Source organism: Impatiens glandulifera, chromosome 1, assembly GCF_907164915.1.
Source record: "Impatiens glandulifera chromosome 1, dImpGla2.1, whole genome shotgun sequence".
Classification (NCBI taxonomy): domain Eukaryota; kingdom Viridiplantae; phylum Streptophyta; class Magnoliopsida; order Ericales; family Balsaminaceae; genus Impatiens; species Impatiens glandulifera.
This window is the reverse complement of record NC_061862.1, coordinates 26,945,036-26,967,692: the sequence shown is the minus strand read 5'-3', so window position 1 is coordinate 26,967,692 and position 22,657 is coordinate 26,945,036. Positions and strand designations below refer to the sequence as shown.

Here is a 22,657-nt window from a genome sequence, read left to right as displayed (position 1 = left end):
TACATGACCGATCAGAGGAGGGGCGTCATGGCCGGTTGGAAGATAGGTCGGGAGACGGGCGCAACCGGTTGATAGACCAGCCATGTGACCGGTTGATGCAATAGTTGGATTGAAGGCAACGTCATCTGCATCAGCAGCGTTGTGACCGGTCGGACAGTTAAAAAAAGTGACATCCTTTTCAGCCAATTTCTCCGGACTCCCTTTATTTTTTCTTGTGGTTTTAGGTCGATTGAGGAGGTTGGTCGAGCATAGACTCATCGTGGCTCAGCCTGCGCAGCAGATTGCCAAATGCCTTAGCAACCAACAACAATTCAAACTTGCAACAGAAATCAACAATAGTAATCTGCAGTAGCAGATGACAACAGAGGAGCCAGCAAAAGTCATCAGCTCAGACCAGCCTGATTGAGGAGCAAATTGCATAGTAAATGGCAACCAACAGATCCCCAAAAAGTAGCCAAAAGAAATCAGAAACAACAGGCAAAGCCAACTACACAACAGAACGACGCTAGACAATATCGTGTCGTCCGTGCATATCGGGTCGTGCCGCCCATGCCTATTGTGTCGTTCATGCCTATCGTGTCATGCCGTCTGTGTTGATCGTGCTTCCTTTGATCAATGCTGATTTCGGCGCCGATTTTATGACTTCTAACTCAATTCAATATTGTGTCGCCTATGCCAATCGGGTCGTGGATGTGCCTATTGTGCCTCCGTGTCGATCATGTCGTCGTGCCAATCACGATTTCTTAAAAATCTTCAGAGCTTTTCTCTCTCTTTTTAAGGTTTTTTTATACGTTCTTTTAAACCTTATAGTTTGGGATTCTTTATTGTTAAAGTTATACAAAAACGAGATATTGTCTATGTCGCATTTATAAATAAATAAAAGATTTATATTACTAATTTAACTATCAAATTTACAACAAATTTAGAATATATTATTTTAGAAAAATAATAATCAAAATCTTTAATTCACTAAAATTATAATTAAATTAATAATATATATCTTTTATTTATTTATAAATGTCAAATAAATAATAATTAATTATGTTTAAAACCGTGAACCAACCTAATTTTGTATAAGTTTAACCTAAAGAATCTCGAATTATAAAGTTAAGAAAGAAGGATCACAATATTCAAATGACCCACTAAGTAGCCACTTGTCCATTATAAATCTCCTAAACAAGTATTCATACAGTTAAGAAAGAAGGATCACAATTTTCAAATGACCCAATAAGTAGCCACTTGTCCATTATAAATCTCCTAAACAAGTATTCATTAAGAAAGAAGGATCAAAATTTTTAAATGACCCAATAACTAGCCACTTGTCCATTATAAATCTCCTAAACAAGTATTCAAATAAAAAATATATATATGATTTTAAAAAGGGAATAACTATCTGAATTTGAGTAGAAAAAAGAAATAAAAATCAGCTTAGAAAAAGAAAGTTGGGATTTATTCTACCATATCTATCTATATATAAATATCCAATTTTTCCATGTCTATCTTAGATGTGAACAAAATCAAGCAATCATCATCATAGAAGAAGAAGAAGGTTTGAAGAAGAAGGTTTGAAGAAGAAGATGGCAGAGAAGAGCAAGTACGATCAGTTCAAGGGTCAGGCGAGGCTTCCGAAATTCGCCGTCCCCAAGCGCTACGATCTCAACCTAAAGCCTGATCTATCCGCCTGCAAATTCTCCGGTTCCGTCCATATCTCCGTTGACATCGTTGCCGACACCAACTTAATCGTCCTCAATGCAGCCGACCTCCTTATTCATACTAATTCCGTCTCATTCAAGGATCACTCTGGATCCAAGGTTATTATTTCATTCCCTAATTCAACCATTTCGGACTTCATTCATGTTTATACGTGTTTGTTAACTTGACTTCTTCATCTTCTATAAGGTTCTGCAAGCTGTGGAGGTTGAACTGTTCGCGGAAGATGAGATTGCCGTCGTTGAATTCCCTGAGAGTCTTTCTCGTGGAGTTGGAGTATTGACTATGTCTTTCGAAGGAACCCTAAACGACAAAATGAAAGGATTTTACCGAAGGTATTATTATTATTTTCACGGGACCACCACTATCAGTTATTAGGAGTCCAAATGATGGATCGTATGAAGTATACAGATATGCCCCACATGATATCTCACGGTTCTGTTTGCTACCCAAGATCCTCTTCGTTTATCTGATTGTTTTGAATTCAATCTTGTTATTAACCAGTGTATACCAGCATGAAGGGGAAAAAAAGAACATGGCAGTGACACAGTTCGAGCCAGCTGATGCTAGGAGGTGCTTTCCATGTTGGGATGAACCTGCTTTTAAGGTGGTGTAATTTCCTCTTTCAATATAAAACCTACTAAAACCTGATTATTAATTATCTATTGTGCAATACTTGGTTTCAGGCTACATTCAAGATCACCTTGGAAGTACCATCAGAGCTTGTAGCCTTATCGAATATGCCAGTTTCTAAAGAGAGAGTAAATGGGCATACTAAGACGGTTAGCTATCAAGAGTCTCCAATCATGTCAACATATTTGGTGGCTGTTGTGGTTGGTTTGTTTGATTATGTGGAAGATCATACATCTGATGGTATCATCAATCATCCTGAAATCTCTCTCTTAATAGTTAAGTGAAAAGGAACACCCTCATATGAATGAAATTGCAATTTTCTGGTATAGGAGTAAAGGTTCGGGTGTACTGCCAAATTGGCAAAGCAAGTGAAGGAAGATTCGCTCTCAATGTTGCTGTCAAGACATTGGACCTCTACAAAGAGTATGTTTTTGTGTATTAACCGGCACTTGTCCCGACATTACTGAGCATTAAGTTCTCCATTTCTGTTGGTATCATATTGGGCTGTTTTGTTACAAAAAAAATCATATTGATCATTATATGAAAAATCAACATTTGTTATGTTTTTCAAAAATCACAATGATCTAACAAAATAATCTGATCATGATAGAGCCAAAAATCTTGCAAAAAATACACTATAATTTAGAACATGATAAAAGAATAATTTGATCAAGAAAACAATTTGTATACTAAATGGAGCAACAAATAGTGACAATATAATGTGGATCATGATAAACAAAAAATAATCTGATCATAGTCCAAAACAAATCTTATACCAAAAGAAAAAAGAAAATCGCTTTCAGTTTTAACTTTGCCGATTTTCAATGAGATTGTGACAAAGTACTAGTTTTCAGATAGGCTGATTAACTTCACTATTTGACATTACACAGATACTTTGCTGTGCCTTATTCACTACCCAAGTTAGATATGATTGCTATTCCTGATTTTGCTGCGGGAGCCATGGAGAACTATGGTTTGGTTACATATAGAGAAACAGCTTTGCTATACGATGAGAAGCAATCTGCTGCTTCCAACAAGCAAAGGGTAATGCATACATGCGTACATGTTAACATTTGGTCTTCATTTAGTTCTTATTAATATTCTTTGGAATTAATGTGGATGTGATAAATGGTTTAGGTGGCTATTGTTGTAGCCCATGAACTGGCTCATCAGTGGTTTGGAAACCTTGTTACAATGGAATGGTGGACCCATCTTTGGCTAAATGAGGGATTTGCTACTTGGGTATTTTCACTTGTGTTAAATAGTACCTAATTGTCTTGATGTTGCTATAGCTCACAATAAGTTAGATGGTTTATGTGTTCAGGTAGCGCATTTGGCAGCTCACAGCTTGTTTCCCGACTGGAATATTTGGACACAGTTTCTTGAAGAAAGCACTGAAGGCCTTCGTCTGGATGGGCTTGCAGAATCGCACCCCATTGAGGTAATTGCACCTTTACGGTGCGTTTAATCAAACTGAAACTTTGTGACATCATTCCTGCTAAGAGATTAGCCCTCCCAAGACTCTAAGCATATTTTTTCTTTTCAGGTTGAGATAAATCATGCATGTGAAATTGATGAAATATTCGACGCAATTAGCTACCGCAAAGGTGCATCTGTGATCCGGATGCTGCAAAGCTATCTTGGCCCAGAATGTTTTCAGGTTTGCTGCATAACTTGGTTGAAAACCTTAGTTATCTTCCTTGATTTTGTTATCATCTATTCCATTAGCTTTCTGGTGTGGTTTAACTCTGACACTTGCATTATATTTGGCAATAGAGGGCACTTGCTTCATATATAAAGAAGCATGCTTGTTCAAATGCAAAAACAGAAGATCTGTGGTCTGTTCTGGAGGAGGAATCCGGTGAACCAGTGACCAAGTTGATGGCTTCGTGGACGAAACAACAAGGTTATCCTGTTGTCTCTGTCACTGTGAAAGACCAAAAACTGGAATTTGATCAGGTACTTGTTGCTTAATTCTACCTTGCTGTTTTAGCTAAAAAAATAAATAATATTCTACCTTGCTGCATTATATTTCAGTCTACTACTACCATGTTTATAGCCTAAGACAGTTCTTGCATTTCCCCCCATAATTGCAGTCACAATTCTTGTTGAGCGGTGCAAAAGGGGATGGGCAATGGATTGTGCCAATAACATTGTCTTGTGGTTCATATGATACCTGCAAGAATTTTCTCCTGCAATCACCACATGAAAGTTTTGACCTTAAGGAATTTCTTGGGTGCTCTATTTCCTGCGGAAGCTCTGAGGGGACAGGAAAAGAAGAATGTTCTTGGATAAAACTTAATGTGGACCAGACAGGCTTTTACAGAGTAAAATATGACGATAATTTGGCACGTAGACTTGGATATGCAATAGAGAAAAAACATCTGTCTGCAACTGATAGATTTGGTAAAAAAAAAGCATATTATTATTGTACTATGTCTGCCAATTTGTGAGATGCATAACATTTAGTTTCTCTACATTTTGGCAGGAATCTTGGATGATTCTCTTGCCTTGTGTATGGCATGCCAGCTGCCATTGTCATCTTTGCTCACCTTGATGGGTGCTTACAGGGAAGAAGATGATTACACCGTGCTTTCTAACTTGATCAACGTAATGATCATTGACCCTTCACACATTTCATTGTGTTTTTGTCTTTCAACTGTGCCCATGATCTTACTTTACAATTTGTATGGACAGACATGCCATAAAATTACAAGAATTGCAGCTGATGCGGCTCCTGAACTACTGCATGATATCAAGCAGTATTTCATTGACCTCTTCAAGTATCCTGCAGAGTTAGTACCTTCTACATCCGCTCTTATCTTCTATTTCAAGAATTCATGGCTACAGTAAAAATGCCTAACCTTGTTCCTATTTGGAAGTTTGCTTTTGAATGAAACCAATATCGGGTAACCTGTCATATATTTAATCTGCCCAGATATGCTGTGGCATTAAACCAAGAGAGAAGGAAGAATGCCTTTTTTTACAAACTGATTTATGTTGAAGAAAAAAGGAAAAAGTTTTACAGATTTTTATGAAAAGAAAAAAGTATACCATTAAAAATTATACACATGAATCTTATTAATAGAATGTAAACTTATGGTAGCTCAATTAGTAAGAGTATTCAACCAAGAGGCTAAGTTATAAAATTCGATTTGTACTAAGAACACCTTAATTGAACTAGAGTGGTCATTGGCGGTGGTGGGATGTTGTGTTAGCCTCCAGGGAAAAAAATCCTTCAGTCTAAAAATCAATCAACCATCCTTTAAATTAAATGAGAATTTGATTTTATGTAATTATTATTTATATCAGAAAACTTGGTTGGGACTCTAAAGAAGGAGAGGGACACTTGAACTGTATGTTGAGAGGAGAGCTTTTGACTGCTCTAGCGCAATTTGGTCATGATTCTACACACAATGAAGCAACTAGACGGTTTCAAGCAATTTTGGGAGATTGGAACACTCCTCTTCTACCACCTGATCTAAGAAAGGTATGTGGTTAAGATGAAATGGCAGTTGATTGTACATTTTTATTTTCTTAATAAATGTCTGAACACATTCTTCTTGCAGGCAGCGTATGTAGCGATAATGCGAAATGTCAGCACCACAAATAGAACTGGATTGGAATCTCTTTTGAGGCTGTACAGGGAAACTGATCGAAGCCAAGAAAAAACTCGAATTCTTGGTAATATCCATTGGAAAAATTAGGTTTTGACCATTACTCTTTTTTTCTTCTTCTTGTGCATACAATAAGAAACTCCTGTAACTTTTGTAGGTTGTTTGGGATCTTGTTCTGACAATGATGTAGTACTCGAGGTTCTCAACTTCTTGCTATCTCCAGAGGTAGTATCATCACTTTTCTTTCTTTATTTTATGAAGTTTGTGTTATTGATATTTGAGAATCTGTAACTGAAGTTAGTACTACCTTGTTTCTTCTGCTATATTCAGGTGAGAAGCCAAGATGCTGTTTTTGGACTTAGTGTCGGCATAAAAGGGCGAGAAATAGCTTGGACATGGCTGAAGGTAACTAATTGCATGTTTATTTATTATAATTCTCTATTAGTTGAGAAAATTTATATCATGTTTGATTTTTATTTTTTTTAAATAATCTGATAACTCTAATGAAAAAATAATCCTTGTTGGATGAAAAATGACTTGAATGTTATAAAGATTAAAATAAGGTTATTTTAGTTGATTCGAACCCTTCATCAAACAAGCCCTAAGAGCGCTAGATTCTTGATGGGAGAGGCTTACTTGGGTTATTTTGAACATAGTCGAATTGGTAGCATTTATTAATTTTGACACTGATTCTTTCTTTATTTTATTGGTGTGGTAGGAAAACTGGGATCATATCATGAAGACATGGGGATCAGGGTTTCTCTTAACCCGATTTGTTAGTGCCACTGTCTCACCGGTCTGTCTCTATCTCAATCCAAAAACAAGCACAGTAAAATTTATTATTATTTTGTGTGTTTGTTGTGATCTGGATTCACTTATATATGCTGATTTTTGTACAGTTTGCATCGATTGAGAAGGCGAAAGAGGCGGAAGAGTTTTTTGCTAAGCGTGCTAAGCCATCCATTGCAAGAACGTTGAAACAGAGCATAGAGCGAGTTCATATAAACGCGAATTGGGTTCAGAGCATTAAGAATGAGACACAGTTAAGCGAGACAGTCAAAGGATTGGCATCTAGGAAATACTAAGAAAGAAAGCAGCTTCTGAATTAATATACTATGGTGGACTGGTGGTTGGTTCCTTACCTTTTATATCCTTTCTGTTTTCACAGTTTTAAACTTTTTTTATTTGTTTATTTAAATCTTCAGAATAAGAGTTTATCTTTTGGATAAAAATGTTACTTTTTTTCATATTTTATTTTAATTTTTAATTCTCCAGTTGGTAGTTTTAGGTATTCACAATGTTGACATCTTTCATTGAGTGAAACTTTATATTTATTTTCAGCTCCTGATGATTTACATAATATATATTTGTTATTTTTTTTTTTTTGAAATTTGAGCTTCTCTTTTTCAATCTAGCGACAATAAACTGAAAAAGTTTTTTTTAGTCTAGCGACAAAAAAGAAAGATTTGAATATTCTTAACCTCCATGATGTTTTGAGATTGTGGTTATGTGACTTATGTCGGGTTAAGTGTGTTTTGTTTGCAATGTTGCACGTATATGAGTATCGAATATTCACGTTAGTTGGGTAGTGTTTATTTTATTTTAAATATGTCTTACAACAAATATATTTTCACTTTGAAATCTGAAACTTTTATTTTTTTAAAATTTATTCAAAACGTATTAAAACCCTATCGCATTAATCTCACAAAAAGTTAACGATACCTATTTTGTCATATTCGATATCCGTTTTATCGTATCGGATACTCCAAAAAAATAAAATTTGAAGTATTCATACTTAGGGATGGCAATGGGGCGATTCGAGGCGGGGAATGTATTTACCATCCCCACACCGTTTTTATTTCGGGGATTTTTTTAATATCATTCCCGCCCCGTTCGATTTTGTTCGATTTCGAAGGATCCCGCGGGGCACCATTTTAATAAAATATTTTAAAAAAAATATAAAAAATTTACAAAATAATATTATATAAACAAATTTTTAATATAATATATATTGAAATTTTATATTATTATAAAAAAATAAATTTACAACTCTTATAAAATATAGTTAATAAATAAATATATTGGTGATTTAATATATTTAATTATGTTTTATAGTGTTCAGGGCATAATTGGGGTGAGATCGGGTCGAGACAGGGGACACAAATACCATCTCGCCTCATCCCCGTTCGGTTTCGGGGGAAAACCGTCTCAAACCGAATAATTCGGTTCTGTTTTTGTGGAGCGGTTTCAAATTGACATCCTCCATACTACTTAAAAAATTAATTTCTCGCACTCCGAGAAGCGCAAAACAAATGAAAACAAGTTTTGAGCTTCAAATGAAACTATAAAATCAGCCTTGTTTTGACTATTATTTTATTTATTTAGAACTAATTTGTTGTGAAATCAATTTTATGTTGTTTCTTATGTTCAAAGTTGAGTGGAATTAGAACTATTTATTTTTTTTTAGAATTTAAATATTATTTTTTGGATAAACAAATCAAATAATTATAGTTTTTAGTGAGAAATTATAGAGTTATATATTTTTAAAGAGATATTTCTGTTTTCTTAGTTTGAGTAGAATTCAAACTGAAAAACATACTCTTGCGACGTGAGGAAGAAGATGGATCCCCGTTCAATCTCTTGCTTGATTACTGCCCGAAGTTTAAGATGAAGGACGATCCTTGGATAAAGACGCCTCCTGCAAGAAACCCTACGAGTGGAGATCTATAAATGGTAGCTCTCGACGAACGAAACCAACAAAGGGTATTTTTTATTCCTGATTTTTCTTACACTTGAAAAGGGGTGCAGTGAGAAGAAGAAGAAGAAGAAGAAGAAGAAGTGAAACGACTAATAATGGAGTCTCCGGCTCCGTCTTATGCTACATTACCTGATTTCTACGCATCCCTTTTACAGAGAAACCTCAAGAATAGAAATCCAATTACAGGAAAGATGATTCATGCTAACATTGTGAAGACTGGACTTCATTTCAGTGTGTTTTTGATGAACAATATGGTCAATTTCTATTCAAAAAACGGATCTCTTGTCGATGCCCAGCATCTGTTCGACGAAATGCCTGTTAAGAGCACATCTTCTTGGAACATAATTTTATCTGGTTACGCAAGAGATGGACAAATTGGTCCTGCAACTCGTGTTTTCAATGAAATACAAAACCCTGATGATGTTTCCTGGACAACTATGATAGCTGGGTATAATATGATTGGTGAAGTTAAACATGCAATGAAGTTCTTTCTAGAGATGGTTTCTTATGGAGTTTCACCTACCCAATTCACAATTACAAATATACTAGCTTGCTGTGTTTCCATGAAAGCTCTTGATTTGGGTAAGAAGGTTCATTCCTTTGTTGTAAAACATGGTCTTAGTAGTTATGTTACTGTAGGGAATTCTCTCCTTAACATGTATGCAAAACTCGATGATCCGGTAACTGCAAATGTTGTCTTTGGCAGGATGAAGTTAAAGAGTATATCCACATGGAATTCCATGATCTCGTTGCATATGCGATCTGGTTTTCCAAATAACGCGCTGAATCTGTTTAATGAAATGTCTGAAAGAGATATTGTTTCATGGAATTCCATCATCACTGGCTACAGCCAACAACAGGGTGGTCTTCAAATGGAAGCAATTGTCTTTTTCTCGAAAATGTTGAAGGAAACTTCTTTAAGACCTGACCAATTCACCTTAGCCAGTGTTCTATCTGCTTGTGCGAATCTAGAAGAGATGATTAATCTCGGGAAGCAGATACATTCTCATGTTATAAGACTCGGGTTCGATGTTTCTGAACCAGTTGGAGGTGCTCTGATATCAATGTACTCTAAATCCGGCGAAATGAAATCGGCTCAAACGATTTTCGATAAAGATTTGACATTTAAAATCAATTGCAATGTAATAGCAGTTACAGCTCTTCTAGACGGGTACCTTAAACTAGGAGACGTAAACCACGCTAGAATAATATTTGATTCGATCAGAACCATCGACGTGGTCGCATGGACGGCCATGATCGTCGGTTATATGCAGAACGGTCTACATAATTCCGCGATAGAGCTTTTCCGATCAATGGTCATATCAGGGCCGAGGCCAAATGCTTACACTTTCGCAGCCATGTTGAGTGTAAGCTCAAGCTTGGCTTCATTAAGCCACGGCCGACAAATCCACTCACGATCGTTAAGATCGGGAGAAGTATCGTCTTCTTCGGTTACAAACGCTTTGATTACGATGTACGCCAAATCTGGAAGCATAGAAAACGCCATTCGTGTTTTCAATTTATCAAACATTGCTAGCAAAGATAATGTCTCGTGGACGTCCATGATCATAGCGTTAGCCCAACACGGGCTTGGAGAGGACGCAATCGTAATTTTCGAGCGGATGCTTGATTCCGGTATCATCCCTGATCATATAACGTATATTGGAGTACTATCGGCTTGCATTCACGTTGGTTTAGTGGAAAAAGGTCGAAAGTATTACAGACTGATGAGGGAAGTTCATAGAATCGAACCCACGTTAGCCCATTATGCATGCATGATCGATTTATTGGCTCGAGGTGGTTTACATAAAGAAGCGATGGATTTCATTGAGAGTATGCCTATTGAGCCAGATTCAATAGCGTGGGGTTCACTTTTAGCGTCTTGTAAAGTTCACAAGAATATCGAGATTGCGAAAATGGCTGCAGATAAGTTGCTTGTTCTTGATCCCGATAACAGTGGGGCTTACACGGCGCTTGCTAATGCTTATGCAGGTTGTGGGTTTTGGGAAGAAGCTGCTAAAGTTAGGAAATTGATGAAGGAAAAGAAGGTGAAGAAAGAACGTGGGCTTAGTTGGATTGAGGTGAAAGATAAAGTTCATGTTTTTGGAGCTGAAGATGGTTCACATCCACAGAGAATTGCGGTTTATGAAAAGATGGGTGAAATATGGAAGGAGATAAAGAAGATGGGCTTTATGCCGAATATGGAATGTGTATTACATGATCTGGATGAGGAGGCTAAAGAGGAGATTCTTCAACACCATAGCGAAAAGTTAGCGATTGCATTCGGATTGATTAATACACCTGAGAAGACGACTTTGAGGATCATGAAGAATCTCAGGGTTTGCGACGACTGCCATTCGGCTATTAAATACATTTCGAAACTGGTGGGGAGAGAGATCGTCGTGAGAGATGCCACTCGCTTTCACCATTTTAGAGGTGGAGTGTGTTCTTGCCGTGACTATTGGTAAGGAAACATAGAGGAACTCAATTGTTGGTCATCTTTGAGAAGATTGAAGCTCATTTGAAGTTGATATCTTTAATGGAGATAGCATTTTTGGGGCTTGTTCATTAGAATCAAACCAACACCAACAAATAGAATCATTGGACATAAATTCCAATAACAGATGCTTTTGTTGATACACCCCATGGCCCTCCGCTTCCCCAGTGGGAATCGAACTTGACCCGCTTCCATTGGAATCGAATATTTGACATTTTGGTCCCAGTCAAATGGAATATTAGAGCTCTAAATCGTGTTGAGTTTTTTCTGTATGCATTTCTTATTTGTTTGTAATGAGGAAAGAATTACATTGTGCAGATGAAAAAACAGCAATATGGTTTCTAGTTCTTTACAATATGCTGGCTTTGTGAATTTGAACATGAAAACATAAGTTGTGGAGTAAATAAAAACAATTCTGGTCAAGAATGAAGCAAATACAAAGGAAGCAACTTGAAAATAATCTCATTTTGGAGCTATGAGCTTTGGCCTGTACTTTTGATTTGTTTTTTACCTCTACTTTCCATGACCTAGTTTTCTTGTTCGGATATTTCATGTATGGAAACCCCAAAAGGCTCTATAAGTCTATCATTTCAAAAATTAAAAGAGAAATGCAGTTCCATAATAGTTTTAATTGATCCAACCGGCACTAGTTCAATTTCTGTCAGCACCATAAACATCTACCTAAGAAAGAACATAGTTTTAACCAAACCACATTTCAGAAAGACTTAACATTTCTTCTCCTTCTTCTTCTAATCCCTAGAATTCCGGTTGGTTGGCTGCTTTGGTGATCTGAGCTTAGCCGCCACCTGTTCATCAGATAAAGGCAGGTAGTAGATTCGAGGCGTTGCCTTAGTTTTCCTGAAAAGGTCATCCAGTGTCAAGATTGGGACCTCCACAACTTTCTCTTCACCTGATGGTGCCGAAGGAAGCAGTTGTTGTTCCTTCTTTGCTGCTGCTTCTGTAGCTGAGGGTGGTGGTGGTGGTGGGAGCAGAGGAATTGCTGGACGAGCCTGTTGTTGGATTTGACGATGGGATGGGGCTAATACAGCAGTTGGAGGAATCGTCGGAGGATGCGACTCTACTCGTGTTTTTACCTCCTGAGGATCGACAAACTCAGCTACAAGAAACCTACCTCCGTTTCTAGGCCATTGTAGGTTGTAAACAGCATTTCTACTCTCAATTGCTTCTTCCACACAAGAATACTACAATAATAATAAAATAACAACATCCAGCTCATCATTCTTGTTACCACAAATAACAACATGCACTATAAGGGGTTATTCCTTCATCAAACAAGGCCTAGGATCAACATGAAAGAAATTGAAAACAAAACAGCCCTAAATAGGAATTGAAAGTACTCACAGTAACATAACAGTGGGTTTTAATATGATCCATCCAGAAACTGGTAACCTTGCCAGTTTCCCCAAGAAGTTCTTGGACAGCTTTCAGAGTAAAGGGGCGCAGGAAACGATCAATCCTCAGAGAATTTGTAGGAGGTTTTGAAGATGGAGGCACTGTCAGAAAGAAAAAAGAAAATCAAAAGGTCACGCTTCAGTTCTCAATATTACAGGTAGTAAGTATAATATTATTGATATTGCTAAGCTTACCAATTCTCTCCTTTGGAGCACCGTCACTCACTGCTGATGAATCAGTTCTAGATATTGCATTTCCCTTCAGAACATTTGAAGAAGATCCATCCTTATTTGCAGTTTCATGTTGATCAACGTGGAGGTTATTATTGGTATTCCACCTCCTTGGTCTCTTCCCCTCCCCCGTGTCACCTTCTTGGTCTAACAGAACAATTTCATATCATCAGTTCAGACTATGACTAAAATAATACCCCAGCAACAAATGAATTTCTTACACATAAGATGCATAACAACAATTAATTAAAAAAAGCTCACCAGACTTTCGTTTTACAGATGGTGCAGGTATTTCGATTATAGTTTCTTCAACAGGAGCTTGGGTTTGCTCATCCACCACCATCACCACAGAGGCTTCAGGTTTCTCAAAATCATCAACTACAGCTTCAGCATTAGCATTCAGAGAGTCCAATTGCTTACTCTCTAATGCATCATCATCCTCCAGAGATTCATCAACAGAAATCCTGTCCAGATTTAACCTTTCTGATGGAATCAAATCTCCATTGTCATTTTTCATGCTAATCTCGATCTCTGGTTTATCAACAACATCAATGGGATGTGGCGAGCCACCATCTGATGATGGCTGCCCCAACTCAGGCAGCTTAACATCTAGTTCTAGTTTCACATTATCAGCAATTATGTTATCCTTTAGGTCATTTTTTTCATTAGTTGAGTTAATAATATCACAAGAAACAGAATTAGATTTTACTGTAAACCCTAAAGTTTGACTGACCGCAGATACCTGGTTACTTGGCTCAGAAGAATCGAGCTTCAACTCATCGCATGGAACCTCACTAACTGCTATTTCAGGCATCATATCATTTTCATTGACACTTGTTGTTTCTACTGTAATTTCCATAATATTTGTTTCAACATTTGCCTCTTGAACTACCAAGTTTTCTTTGATGCCAGCAGTATCAACAACAGTTTCCAATTCCATAACATTTGTTTCAACATTTGCCTCTTGAACAACCAAGTTCTCTTCTATGCCAGCAGTATCAACAACAGTCCCCATTAGACCCTTTTCTAGATTCGAATCTTGAACAGTCGTCACCTCTTCTTTCATTTCCACATCTTGAGCATTCACTTTACAAGGTGATGCAGTTGTTCCAGTTTCAATGTGAAGTTCAGATTTTTCATCAACTGCATCTGCAGCTTCTTCTTCTTCACCATTAGGTTTTTTAGCATCAAAATCATTATTAGAAGCATCTTCCTCAGCAGATTCAATCTCTTTCTCCATTGCTTCAGACAGTCTTCTGATCAAATCATCTTTCAGTCCATTTATCTTCAATTTCCTCCTCTTGAGCTCATCCTTTAGCTCAGTTACTCTCCACTGATCAATGGGTCGATCTCCTTTAGACAATTTTTGCGGGGACATGGCTGTTTCCTGTTAAATAATCCTGAAGAATCCAGTAAGATTTATGAAAAATTAAAGCAACAGAAAACAATTCATTTTAAATGACTAAGTGGAAAATGTTAAGTCACAAGAACCAGATCAAGAACGGAAACAAAACCCAATCGAAACAACTAAAAATGGGATATAAAATGTGACACACTTACAGCTATTCAAGATAGGGAAGAGCAATGAAGACGCGAAACCCTAATTTCACGGAAACCAGGATACCAAGCAAGAAATTAGAAGGGAAACAACAGAATGCAAGCAATATTCAGACCGCCCAGATAGTGCATTGACGTTGTTTTATATCAAGAATCATTTCTGTTTCCTAGAAAAATCGAAGAAATAAAAGATGAATGAGGATCACAACTCTCAAAAATCGAACAATCTTTGATGAACGAGAAAGAAAGCATACCTAGGGTTTTGCTTAGAATGGCTGAGCGCCCCCGGTGAAGATGACGAGATGATTATGAAGAGACCAAATCATATACCGAAACTGCCCCCTGCAGTTTTTCTGTGTAGCCTTTCGGACCGTGATATATCATTTCTGCAAAAGTATCATTTGGACCCTATCATTTGTATAATATGTTTAATTTTATAACAAAATTTACTTCTTTTCATAATACTATTAACTTTATTTGGACCTTGTATTTATATAACATGTTTAATTTAAATATTTTTTATTAAGTTATTTTAAAATAGTTATTGAAGTTTAAATATTGCAAAATGATAATTTGAAAAAAAAAATCAATACATTTAATTCTCGATATTGAATTTATTAATAATAAATAAATGAAGAGTTTTAATTCAATATTTAAACATATTATCATTATTTTTTTATAAATAAAAAATGAGGATCAATAAGGAGAGGGAATGACATGTCACCACATTAGTGGATGAAAAAATGATAAAAAATAAGTAGAGAGAGAAAAAAAAATTATTTTTCAATTAATAAGATTGTTTCAAGTAATTTTCTCTCTCAATCATTTCTCATAAAAAAAATTATAATTATTTATCTCAAATAAACTTATTAAAGATTAAAAATCTCAATTCATTATGTATTTAAATAAATTGTTCTTATATTTATTTGATATAGTTAGATAATAGAGGAATAAACATGTTATATATAAATAAAAACTTATAATAAATCATCTGATATAAAACAATCATGTATTTGAAATCATAAGATAATATCATGGAACGAGAGATTATGGTTTTCGTCAAATTTTTCGATTATTCATCCACCTATATTTAAAAGAATAAAAGATATGCAAAAGGATGAACTTAGTTCTTTATAAATATGTCAAAAAATTAGAGGATCGTGCATTGTAGTGTTTGTGGTTCAAGTACTCACAATTAAAGGCGACAAATAACAACGTTAAACATCATCGACAAATAATATTGTAAGTTCAATTCCAACATTTATAGTTGATTAACCTAGTTTGTAACACTCCTTCCCGGGAAGAAGAACTCCAAAGCCCTTACATGAAAAGACAAAGGGAGAGAGACAAATTGAGCTAGCAACAGAGCTAATATGATCCTTTTAAAAAAAAAGGAGTTTGTTTGATATTTTAAAAAATGGAAGGGCTGATCTCTACGTACAAGTTTGAGAACTTGATGGGAGTGGGAGCCAAGTACACGACCGTGTAAGATTCTTCGGATCTCTTCTCTTCCTCGTATCGTAGTGATCCACAAGTTTATGAACTCCTCCTCGTATGAATGGGGAGGCGGAGATATTTAATACTTTCATGGTAATCGTAAAAAGAGAATCAAATCTTGCTACCGGAAAGCACCTATTAAAGAAGAGGGACTCGATTAAAGGACTCATACAAGACTTATTACAGACATATTCTTCCGCATGCTTCTAAGACTCGAACGCATTGATAGAACCAGTTGTGTGCCACATACATGGCGCGAATCTCGAGCTTCATGTTACACTGGATTCGAGAGCAGATAAAAGAGCTAGACTAAGTGATAGAGATTAATCCCATGGTTATTATTGATAAACAATGTTACAATATATACTAGTCAAAAGACTCTTAATAAGGTAAACCACTAATCTAGGAATCTAAACAAGGTAACCCACTAATCGAGGAATCTAAACAAGGTAACAAGATATATACAATATACTAATACACCCCCGCAGTCGAAACGGGAGATTCTCGGACGCTGAGACTGTCTCTGAAATCTTCAAATAGTATGCGCGGAAGTCCTTTGGTGAATATGTCAGCGATTTGAAAACGAGAAGGCATATGAAGAATGCGAACTTTACCTCTATCTACTTTTTCCCTTACAAAGTGTATGTCCATTTCGATGTGTTTGGTACGTTGATGTTGGACCGGATTTTGGGAGAGATAAATCGCACTTATGTTGTCGCAGTAGACCAGTGTGGCTTTGTCCAATGAGATACGAAGTTCTAACAATAAATTGCGAAGCCAACAGGATTCGGAGACAACATTGGCAACTCCTCTATATTCAGCTTCAGCACTAGAACGAGAAAGTGTGGATTGCCGTTTTGACGACCAAGACAGAAGATTATCGCCTAGGAAGACGCAATAGCCAGATGTAGAGCGACGGGTATCTGGACATCCTCCCCAGTCTGCATCAGTATATGAAACGAGTGTAGACAGTGAGGATTTGTAAAGATGAAGGCCATAGTGCTTTGTACCCTGTAAGTATCGAATGATTCTGTGTAAGGCAGCCAAGTGAGCCTCTTTCGGATCATGCATGTGGAGGCAAATTTGCTGGACTGCATATGAAATATCAGGACGTGTGAAAGTAAGATACTGTAGTGCTCCGGCTAAACTTCTGTAATGAGTGGGGTCAGAGACTGGTGGACTAGTTGATTTTCCAAGTTTGCCATTTGTATCGACCGGCGTTTGTGTTGATTTGCAAGTAGTCATTCCAGCACGATCAATAATTTCTTCAGCATATTTCTTCTGACTAAGACAAAGTCCATCCTTAGTATACGATACAGCAACTCCCAAGAAATAGCTTAATTTACCTAAATCCTTCATAGCAAATTCTGCGCCTAAGCTTTTCATGAGAGTCTGACGTAACTGATCAGACGAAGCCGTAATGATAATGTCATCAACATACAAGAGTAGATAGGCAATTTCGGACCCATGTTGATAGATAAAAAGCGAATGATCAGTCGTGCTGTGTGTAAAACCGATTGTAGAGACAAAATCTGCAAACCTTTGATACCAAGCACGAGGAGCTTGTTTTAAGCCGTATAAAGATTTGCGCAATAAACAAACATGGTCGGGAAAGATTTTGTCTCTAAAACCGAAAGGCTGATGCATGTAAACTGTTTCGTTGAGATTACCATGTAAAAATGCATTCTTGACGTCCATTTGGTGAATGGACCAAGACTTCGATAAAGCAATGCTCAGAACAGTTCGTATGGTGGCTGGTTTGACAACAGGACTAAAGGTTTCTTCACAATTGATTCCAATCTGCTGAGACCTGCCATCACCAACAAGACGGGCTTTATGCCTCTCAAAAGAGCCGTCAGAGTTAGTTTTATGCTTAAAAATCCACATGCATCGTATAATATCAACACCCTGAGGACGCGGAACCAAGTCCCAAGTCTTATTACTAATTAAAGCGTTAAACTCATCGTCCATGGCGGCTTTCCAATTCGGGTCTGATAAAGCTAACTTTGGGTTTTTGGGAATAGGCGATGGAGATGTGAGTGTGTTTAGATTGAAAATGCGTTTTGGACAGACAATCCCATCCATTGCGCGGGTTCGTATTGTCCGTGTTGGATTGATGATGGTTGGTGAATGATTTGGACGGTTTGGTCTTGTGGACGGGCTGGTCGTGTTTGGGTTTGGGCCTGGTGAAGTGGTGATGGGTGATGGTGGGTTTGGTGGAGTGTGTTGAGTTGATAATGGGCTCGGTAATGGAGTGTTGTTTGGTGGGGAAATGGACTCGGTGATGGGCGGGGTTTGGATGTGTATTGGGATGGTTATTGGTTCGGATTGAGATGGGTGAGTTGAGTTTGGGTTTTGGACAAGAGAAAAGGGAAATTTTGTTTCGTCAAAAATGACGTGACGAGAGATGATAAATCTTTTTGAGGCTGGGTCGTAGCATTTGTAGCCGCGATGATTAGAGGGGTATCCTAAAAAGACACAAGGGGTAGAGCGTTTATGAAGTTTGTGAATAGTGGTTGGAGGAAGAAGAGGATAGCAAAGACAACCGAAAATTTTTAGGTGAGAGTAAGAAGGAGTTCGGTTATATAGAAGTTGAGTGGGTGAGAAATTTCGAATTTGTTTATTTGGAAGAATATTTAGGAGATAAGTGGTCATTTCGAGGGCGTGATGCCAAAAATTTAACGGGAGAGAAGCATGAGTAAGCAATGTTCGAATCATGTTATTTATGGTGCGTATTTTTCTTTCTGCTTTACCATTTTGAGGAGAAGTATAGGGGCAAGAGAGGCGAAATTGTAGACCATTTTTGTCACAAAATGTACGAAATTGACTGTTGTTATATTCAGTTCCGTTGTCACATTGGATTGTTTTAATGGGCTTTTGAAATTGTGTTTGAATTTGATTTTGAAGTGTAGAGAAGACGGAGAATACTTGGGATTTGTTTCCAATTGGAAAAGTCCAAAGGAAATTTGTGTAATCATCAAGAAACAGAATATAGTATTTATGTCCATTTGTACTTAGCACAGGCGACGTCCACAAATCACTATGAATAATATCGAATGGGGAAGTAGTATAAGAGACAGAATTGGTAAATGGTAACTTAACTTGTTTACCAAAGATGCAAGACTCACAGAGTTTAGACCCTAAAACGGGCTTATAAGAAATAGAATTTGATTTATTGAGAGAATGCAAAATATCGACACCGGGGTGTCCTAATCTATTATGCCATAAATTTGACGAAATTGCAGTAAACGAAGAATTAGTTGGGGGTTTTTGGCTTTGGCTCGACAGAGAGAGTGGGTAGAGATCCCCCGAGCTATTGTTCCTCATGATAACCTTCCCCGTCTGGAAATCCTTTACAGAAAAACCAAGTGAGTCAAATTCTACAGAGACGTTGTTATCACGAGTAAACCGACGAATAGATATAAGATTTTTAATGAGTTTGGGAGCATGTAGAACATTGTTCAGAAGTAAGGGTGGTAAGGGTGGTTTTAAGTTAGTTTTACCAATACCGCGAATCGGGATTTCCTGTCCACTCCCAACAATGATATTTTTAACACAATTTAAATTAGAATAAGGCGAGAGACTACCTGAGTTGGGTGTCATGTGTGAAGTTGCTCCCGAATCCATGTACCAAGTATCGTCAGGCGGAGTAAGGGATAAAGTGTGCATCGCCTGATTGATATTGGTTGCAACGTAACTTTGGGGCTGCTGCTGGCTCGTCTCAGCCATGTAGGCCTGCTGTGGCCGAGAACCGAGTACGCCTGCTCCTGCTGTCCGAGTGTGTTGCTGCTGATAGCCAGAACCGCGCCAGGAGGCGCCTTGTTGCTGTTGACCAGATGCGTGCCAGGGGGCGCTTTGCTGCTGCGGCCAGATCTGTTGTGTCGGGTAGGGACAAGGGGGTGCTGTCCAGCCCGCAGGCGCCCACTGTGCCCATTGCTGTTGGCCAGGAGGTGCCCAGAATTGCTGCTGCTGGTGGTATGTGCGGCTGGTGTTGCGACCGCGTCCTCTGCCGCGCTGGCTGCGTCCTCGGCCCTGGCCGGCCTGTTCCTGCGCGCTAGAGGTGCCCTGCTGCTGCTGCTGGCCGGTAGCACGGGCTGATTGGCTAGAGTTGTTTCCGCGGCCTTGGCTACGATCGTCCGAGGCAATAAAAGAGGTGTTTGTGTGGACGAATTCATCCTTCCTTGTTTCAACAAGGAGCAAATCAGATCTAGCATCGTAGAAAGATGGGAGAGGCTTCTTTTGACCTATTATGGTGGCGATTGTTTCGTAGTTTTCATTCAAACCCCCAAGTAGACGCAACACCAGTCGATTTTCAGAAACGGGGCAATCAACATTAGCAAGTTGATCCGCAATCATCTTCAATTCAGTGCAATAAGCACTCATGTTTGGGAAATCATTGAGACGAATTTGAGAAAACCTATTTTCAAGATACATAGCGCGAGAACCTGTGTTATCTTGAAATATATTCGCTAAACGTTCCCAAGCCTGAGCAGCCGTCATACCAGGTTTTTGGATCGTGTTTAGTAGATCCTTGGATATTGTTCCAAATATCCATTGCTTGACAAGGGCGTCAAGGCGTTTCCACAGAAGAGAGTCGGTCTCGGAAGATGTTGAAGGTGTTTCGGAGGCGTTGGGAGTTTTTGGTTTGAGATGTTCGTAAACATTGTGAATCAAGCAGTGGTTTTCGAGAAGGTCTGCCCAAGAGAGATATTCCTCGCTACCCATCTCTAGGGTGATAGGAATTATGGAGCGGAGATTGTTAACAGAGAAAGCAGAGTGGTATTGAGAAACAGACATGGTGGTGGGCGTCTGACTTTGATTGGAGGAGGAGTCTGAATTAGTAGGTGGGACAGACATTAGAAGTTTGTGCGTGAGGCAGCAAGGTGGGAGGAAGAGAAAAAAAAAATTCGATTGATGATCTTGAGAGGATCTTTACTCTGATACCATGATAGAGATTAATCCCATGGTTATTATTGATAAACAATGTTACAATATATACTAGTCAAAAGACTCTTAATAAGGTAAACCACTAATCTAGGAATCTAAACAAGGTAACCCACTAATCGAGGAATCTAAACAAGGTAACAAGATATATACAATATACTAATACTAAGTTCGTCCCCAAAAATAATTGAATAGAGAGTTTCGGTCAAATAATCTTCCTTAGTTTCTGGTGTGCTAGAATCAATAGCAAAGGAAATCTCATAGTTAGTTTCTTCTAAGGGCTGAGCTAGACGTGATGGTCGGCGTGGCGATAGGCTTCGCTTCGTAGACTGCCTTCCCAGCTGTTGCAAACACTAAGCAACGGGGCGCACAATTTCGTTGCGCGGGAATGCGATTCGCCAAGCTGGGACAAAGCCTTTTGACGGCTATCCTTGGACAGACCTGGTCTGGCTTCTATCCTTCCTCCAGCTCTACTTCGGTACCTTAAGGAAAGTATAGCACTGGTACTTGAATAAATACTCGTTTACTTTGAATATGGGTATTGTTTTACTTTGACTTTTGGTTATGTAGTCAAAAAAACTTCGTCGCTTTCATGTACCTATATGTATTTGAAATAATTTTTGTGTGGGTAAGAATTTGAGAATTTTAAAGCATGATAGCTTACCAAATCAATGTTAGGTTCATAATTGAAAAAAAGTAGGTTCAATTTAAATTATTATATTTAAATTATAATTTACAAATTAGTATTATATTTTATAGCCGGAAAGACGAAGAAGACGAATAATTGCTATAGTTGATAGTCAAACATCACAATCCTCACCAACACAAGAGTGTTAGTTGATAGTGTACGAGAATTGAAATTTTAGTAACTTGTTTGTATTTGAAATCTTTTGTAAAAAAATATGTATTTGAGAAATTATTTTTGAAGATTTTTGTGAGGAGTTTATTCTACTAGTTGACTTCATCAAAGTGGATAGTTTGTTTGATGTCATTTTGTTTTTAATCTTTGATTCACGACAGATAATAATAATAATAATAATAATAATAATAATAATAATAATAATAATAATAATAATAATAATAATAATAATAATAATAATAATAATAGTGAGTAAAAACATGGAGCTCAATATTGTTTTTTTTAATATTGATTATTAATCTTTTTTTGGTATTGGATGGACGAGATTATTATAAGATGGAGGTTGATTAACTAATTAATAAATAAATAAATAAAGTAGGAGGGAAGAATATATAATATTTAATTAATAAATATATAGATTTTAAAAGAAAATTAACTACGAGCTTATTTCGTAACGTTTAAATAAATTTTTATTAGTTAATACGTTTAATTAGAAAATTATAAGCTTTTTTTTATATATAAAAACAACGTTATAACTAATTTATCTCTTTTAATTAATTAAGAAGGGTATAATCAATTCTTTTTTAATTTCTATATGTGCAATTCCCTCGAGGATATTTTCATATTTTTTTTACATAATTCTTTTATCTAGATAGTCGAACTATTGAAAAAAAATAAAAAAGGAAGACCAAATGGGATAGAAGAAACTAGCGGACTATTATTAAATTAAATAGATAAAAATATGTGAAAATTCTGACTTAGCTATCTTCTCCGACCTATAGGTAGATAGGTGTCTTTAAATGAGAGAATTAAACTCACTAGAAAAAAAGAAGACACGAAAAAGGAATTCTGGAGTGGTAATTATAGCGCTTACTTGTGAGTCTAGGTAACATTTAGTACATGAACAAATTATATAAAAATTATATAAGGTATAAGTTATAT

The 22,657-nt window shown here is 37.1% G+C and overlaps 3 protein-coding genes across 3 annotated transcripts; 2 read left to right on the top strand and 1 right to left on the bottom strand.

Moving 5' to 3' along the window:
- Positions 1 to 1,474: 1,474 nt before the first annotated feature.
- On the top strand, positions 1,475 to 7,300 carry LOC124921125 (aminopeptidase M1). The gene is made up of 19 exons (XM_047461742.1): positions 1,475 to 1,811; positions 1,900 to 2,045; positions 2,215 to 2,317; positions 2,397 to 2,583; positions 2,673 to 2,766; positions 3,234 to 3,387; positions 3,481 to 3,585; positions 3,668 to 3,784; positions 3,890 to 4,003; positions 4,120 to 4,302; positions 4,440 to 4,749; positions 4,832 to 4,953; positions 5,041 to 5,138; positions 5,656 to 5,833; positions 5,913 to 6,027; positions 6,118 to 6,185; positions 6,291 to 6,365; positions 6,679 to 6,756; positions 6,860 to 7,300. The coding sequence occupies exons 1-19, from the start codon at positions 1,578 to 1,580 to the stop codon at positions 7,043 to 7,045; spliced, it is 2,667 nt and encodes an 888-aa protein (XP_047317698.1). The 5' UTR covers positions 1,475 to 1,577; the 3' UTR covers positions 7,046 to 7,300.
- Positions 7,301 to 8,545: 1,245 nt separating this feature from the next.
- On the top strand, positions 8,546 to 11,779 carry LOC124921123 (pentatricopeptide repeat-containing protein At2g22070). The gene has a single exon (XM_047461740.1). The coding sequence runs from the start codon at positions 8,814 to 8,816 to the stop codon at positions 11,184 to 11,186; it is 2,373 nt and encodes a 790-aa protein (XP_047317696.1). The 5' UTR covers positions 8,546 to 8,813; the 3' UTR covers positions 11,187 to 11,779.
- Positions 11,780 to 11,812: 33 nt separating this feature from the next.
- LOC124921124 (apoptotic chromatin condensation inducer in the nucleus-like) lies at positions 11,813 to 14,789 on the bottom strand. Its single transcript, XM_047461741.1, has 6 exons — positions 14,670 to 14,789; positions 14,419 to 14,582; positions 13,120 to 14,258; positions 12,823 to 13,005; positions 12,578 to 12,729; positions 11,813 to 12,417 (listed from the first exon to the last, which is right to left on the bottom strand). The coding sequence occupies exons 3-6, from the start codon at positions 14,234 to 14,236 to the stop codon at positions 11,965 to 11,967; spliced, it is 1,905 nt and encodes a 634-aa protein (XP_047317697.1). The 5' UTR covers positions 14,237 to 14,258; positions 14,419 to 14,582; positions 14,670 to 14,789; the 3' UTR covers positions 11,813 to 11,964.
- Between the last annotated feature and the right edge of the window lie 7,868 nt (positions 14,790 to 22,657).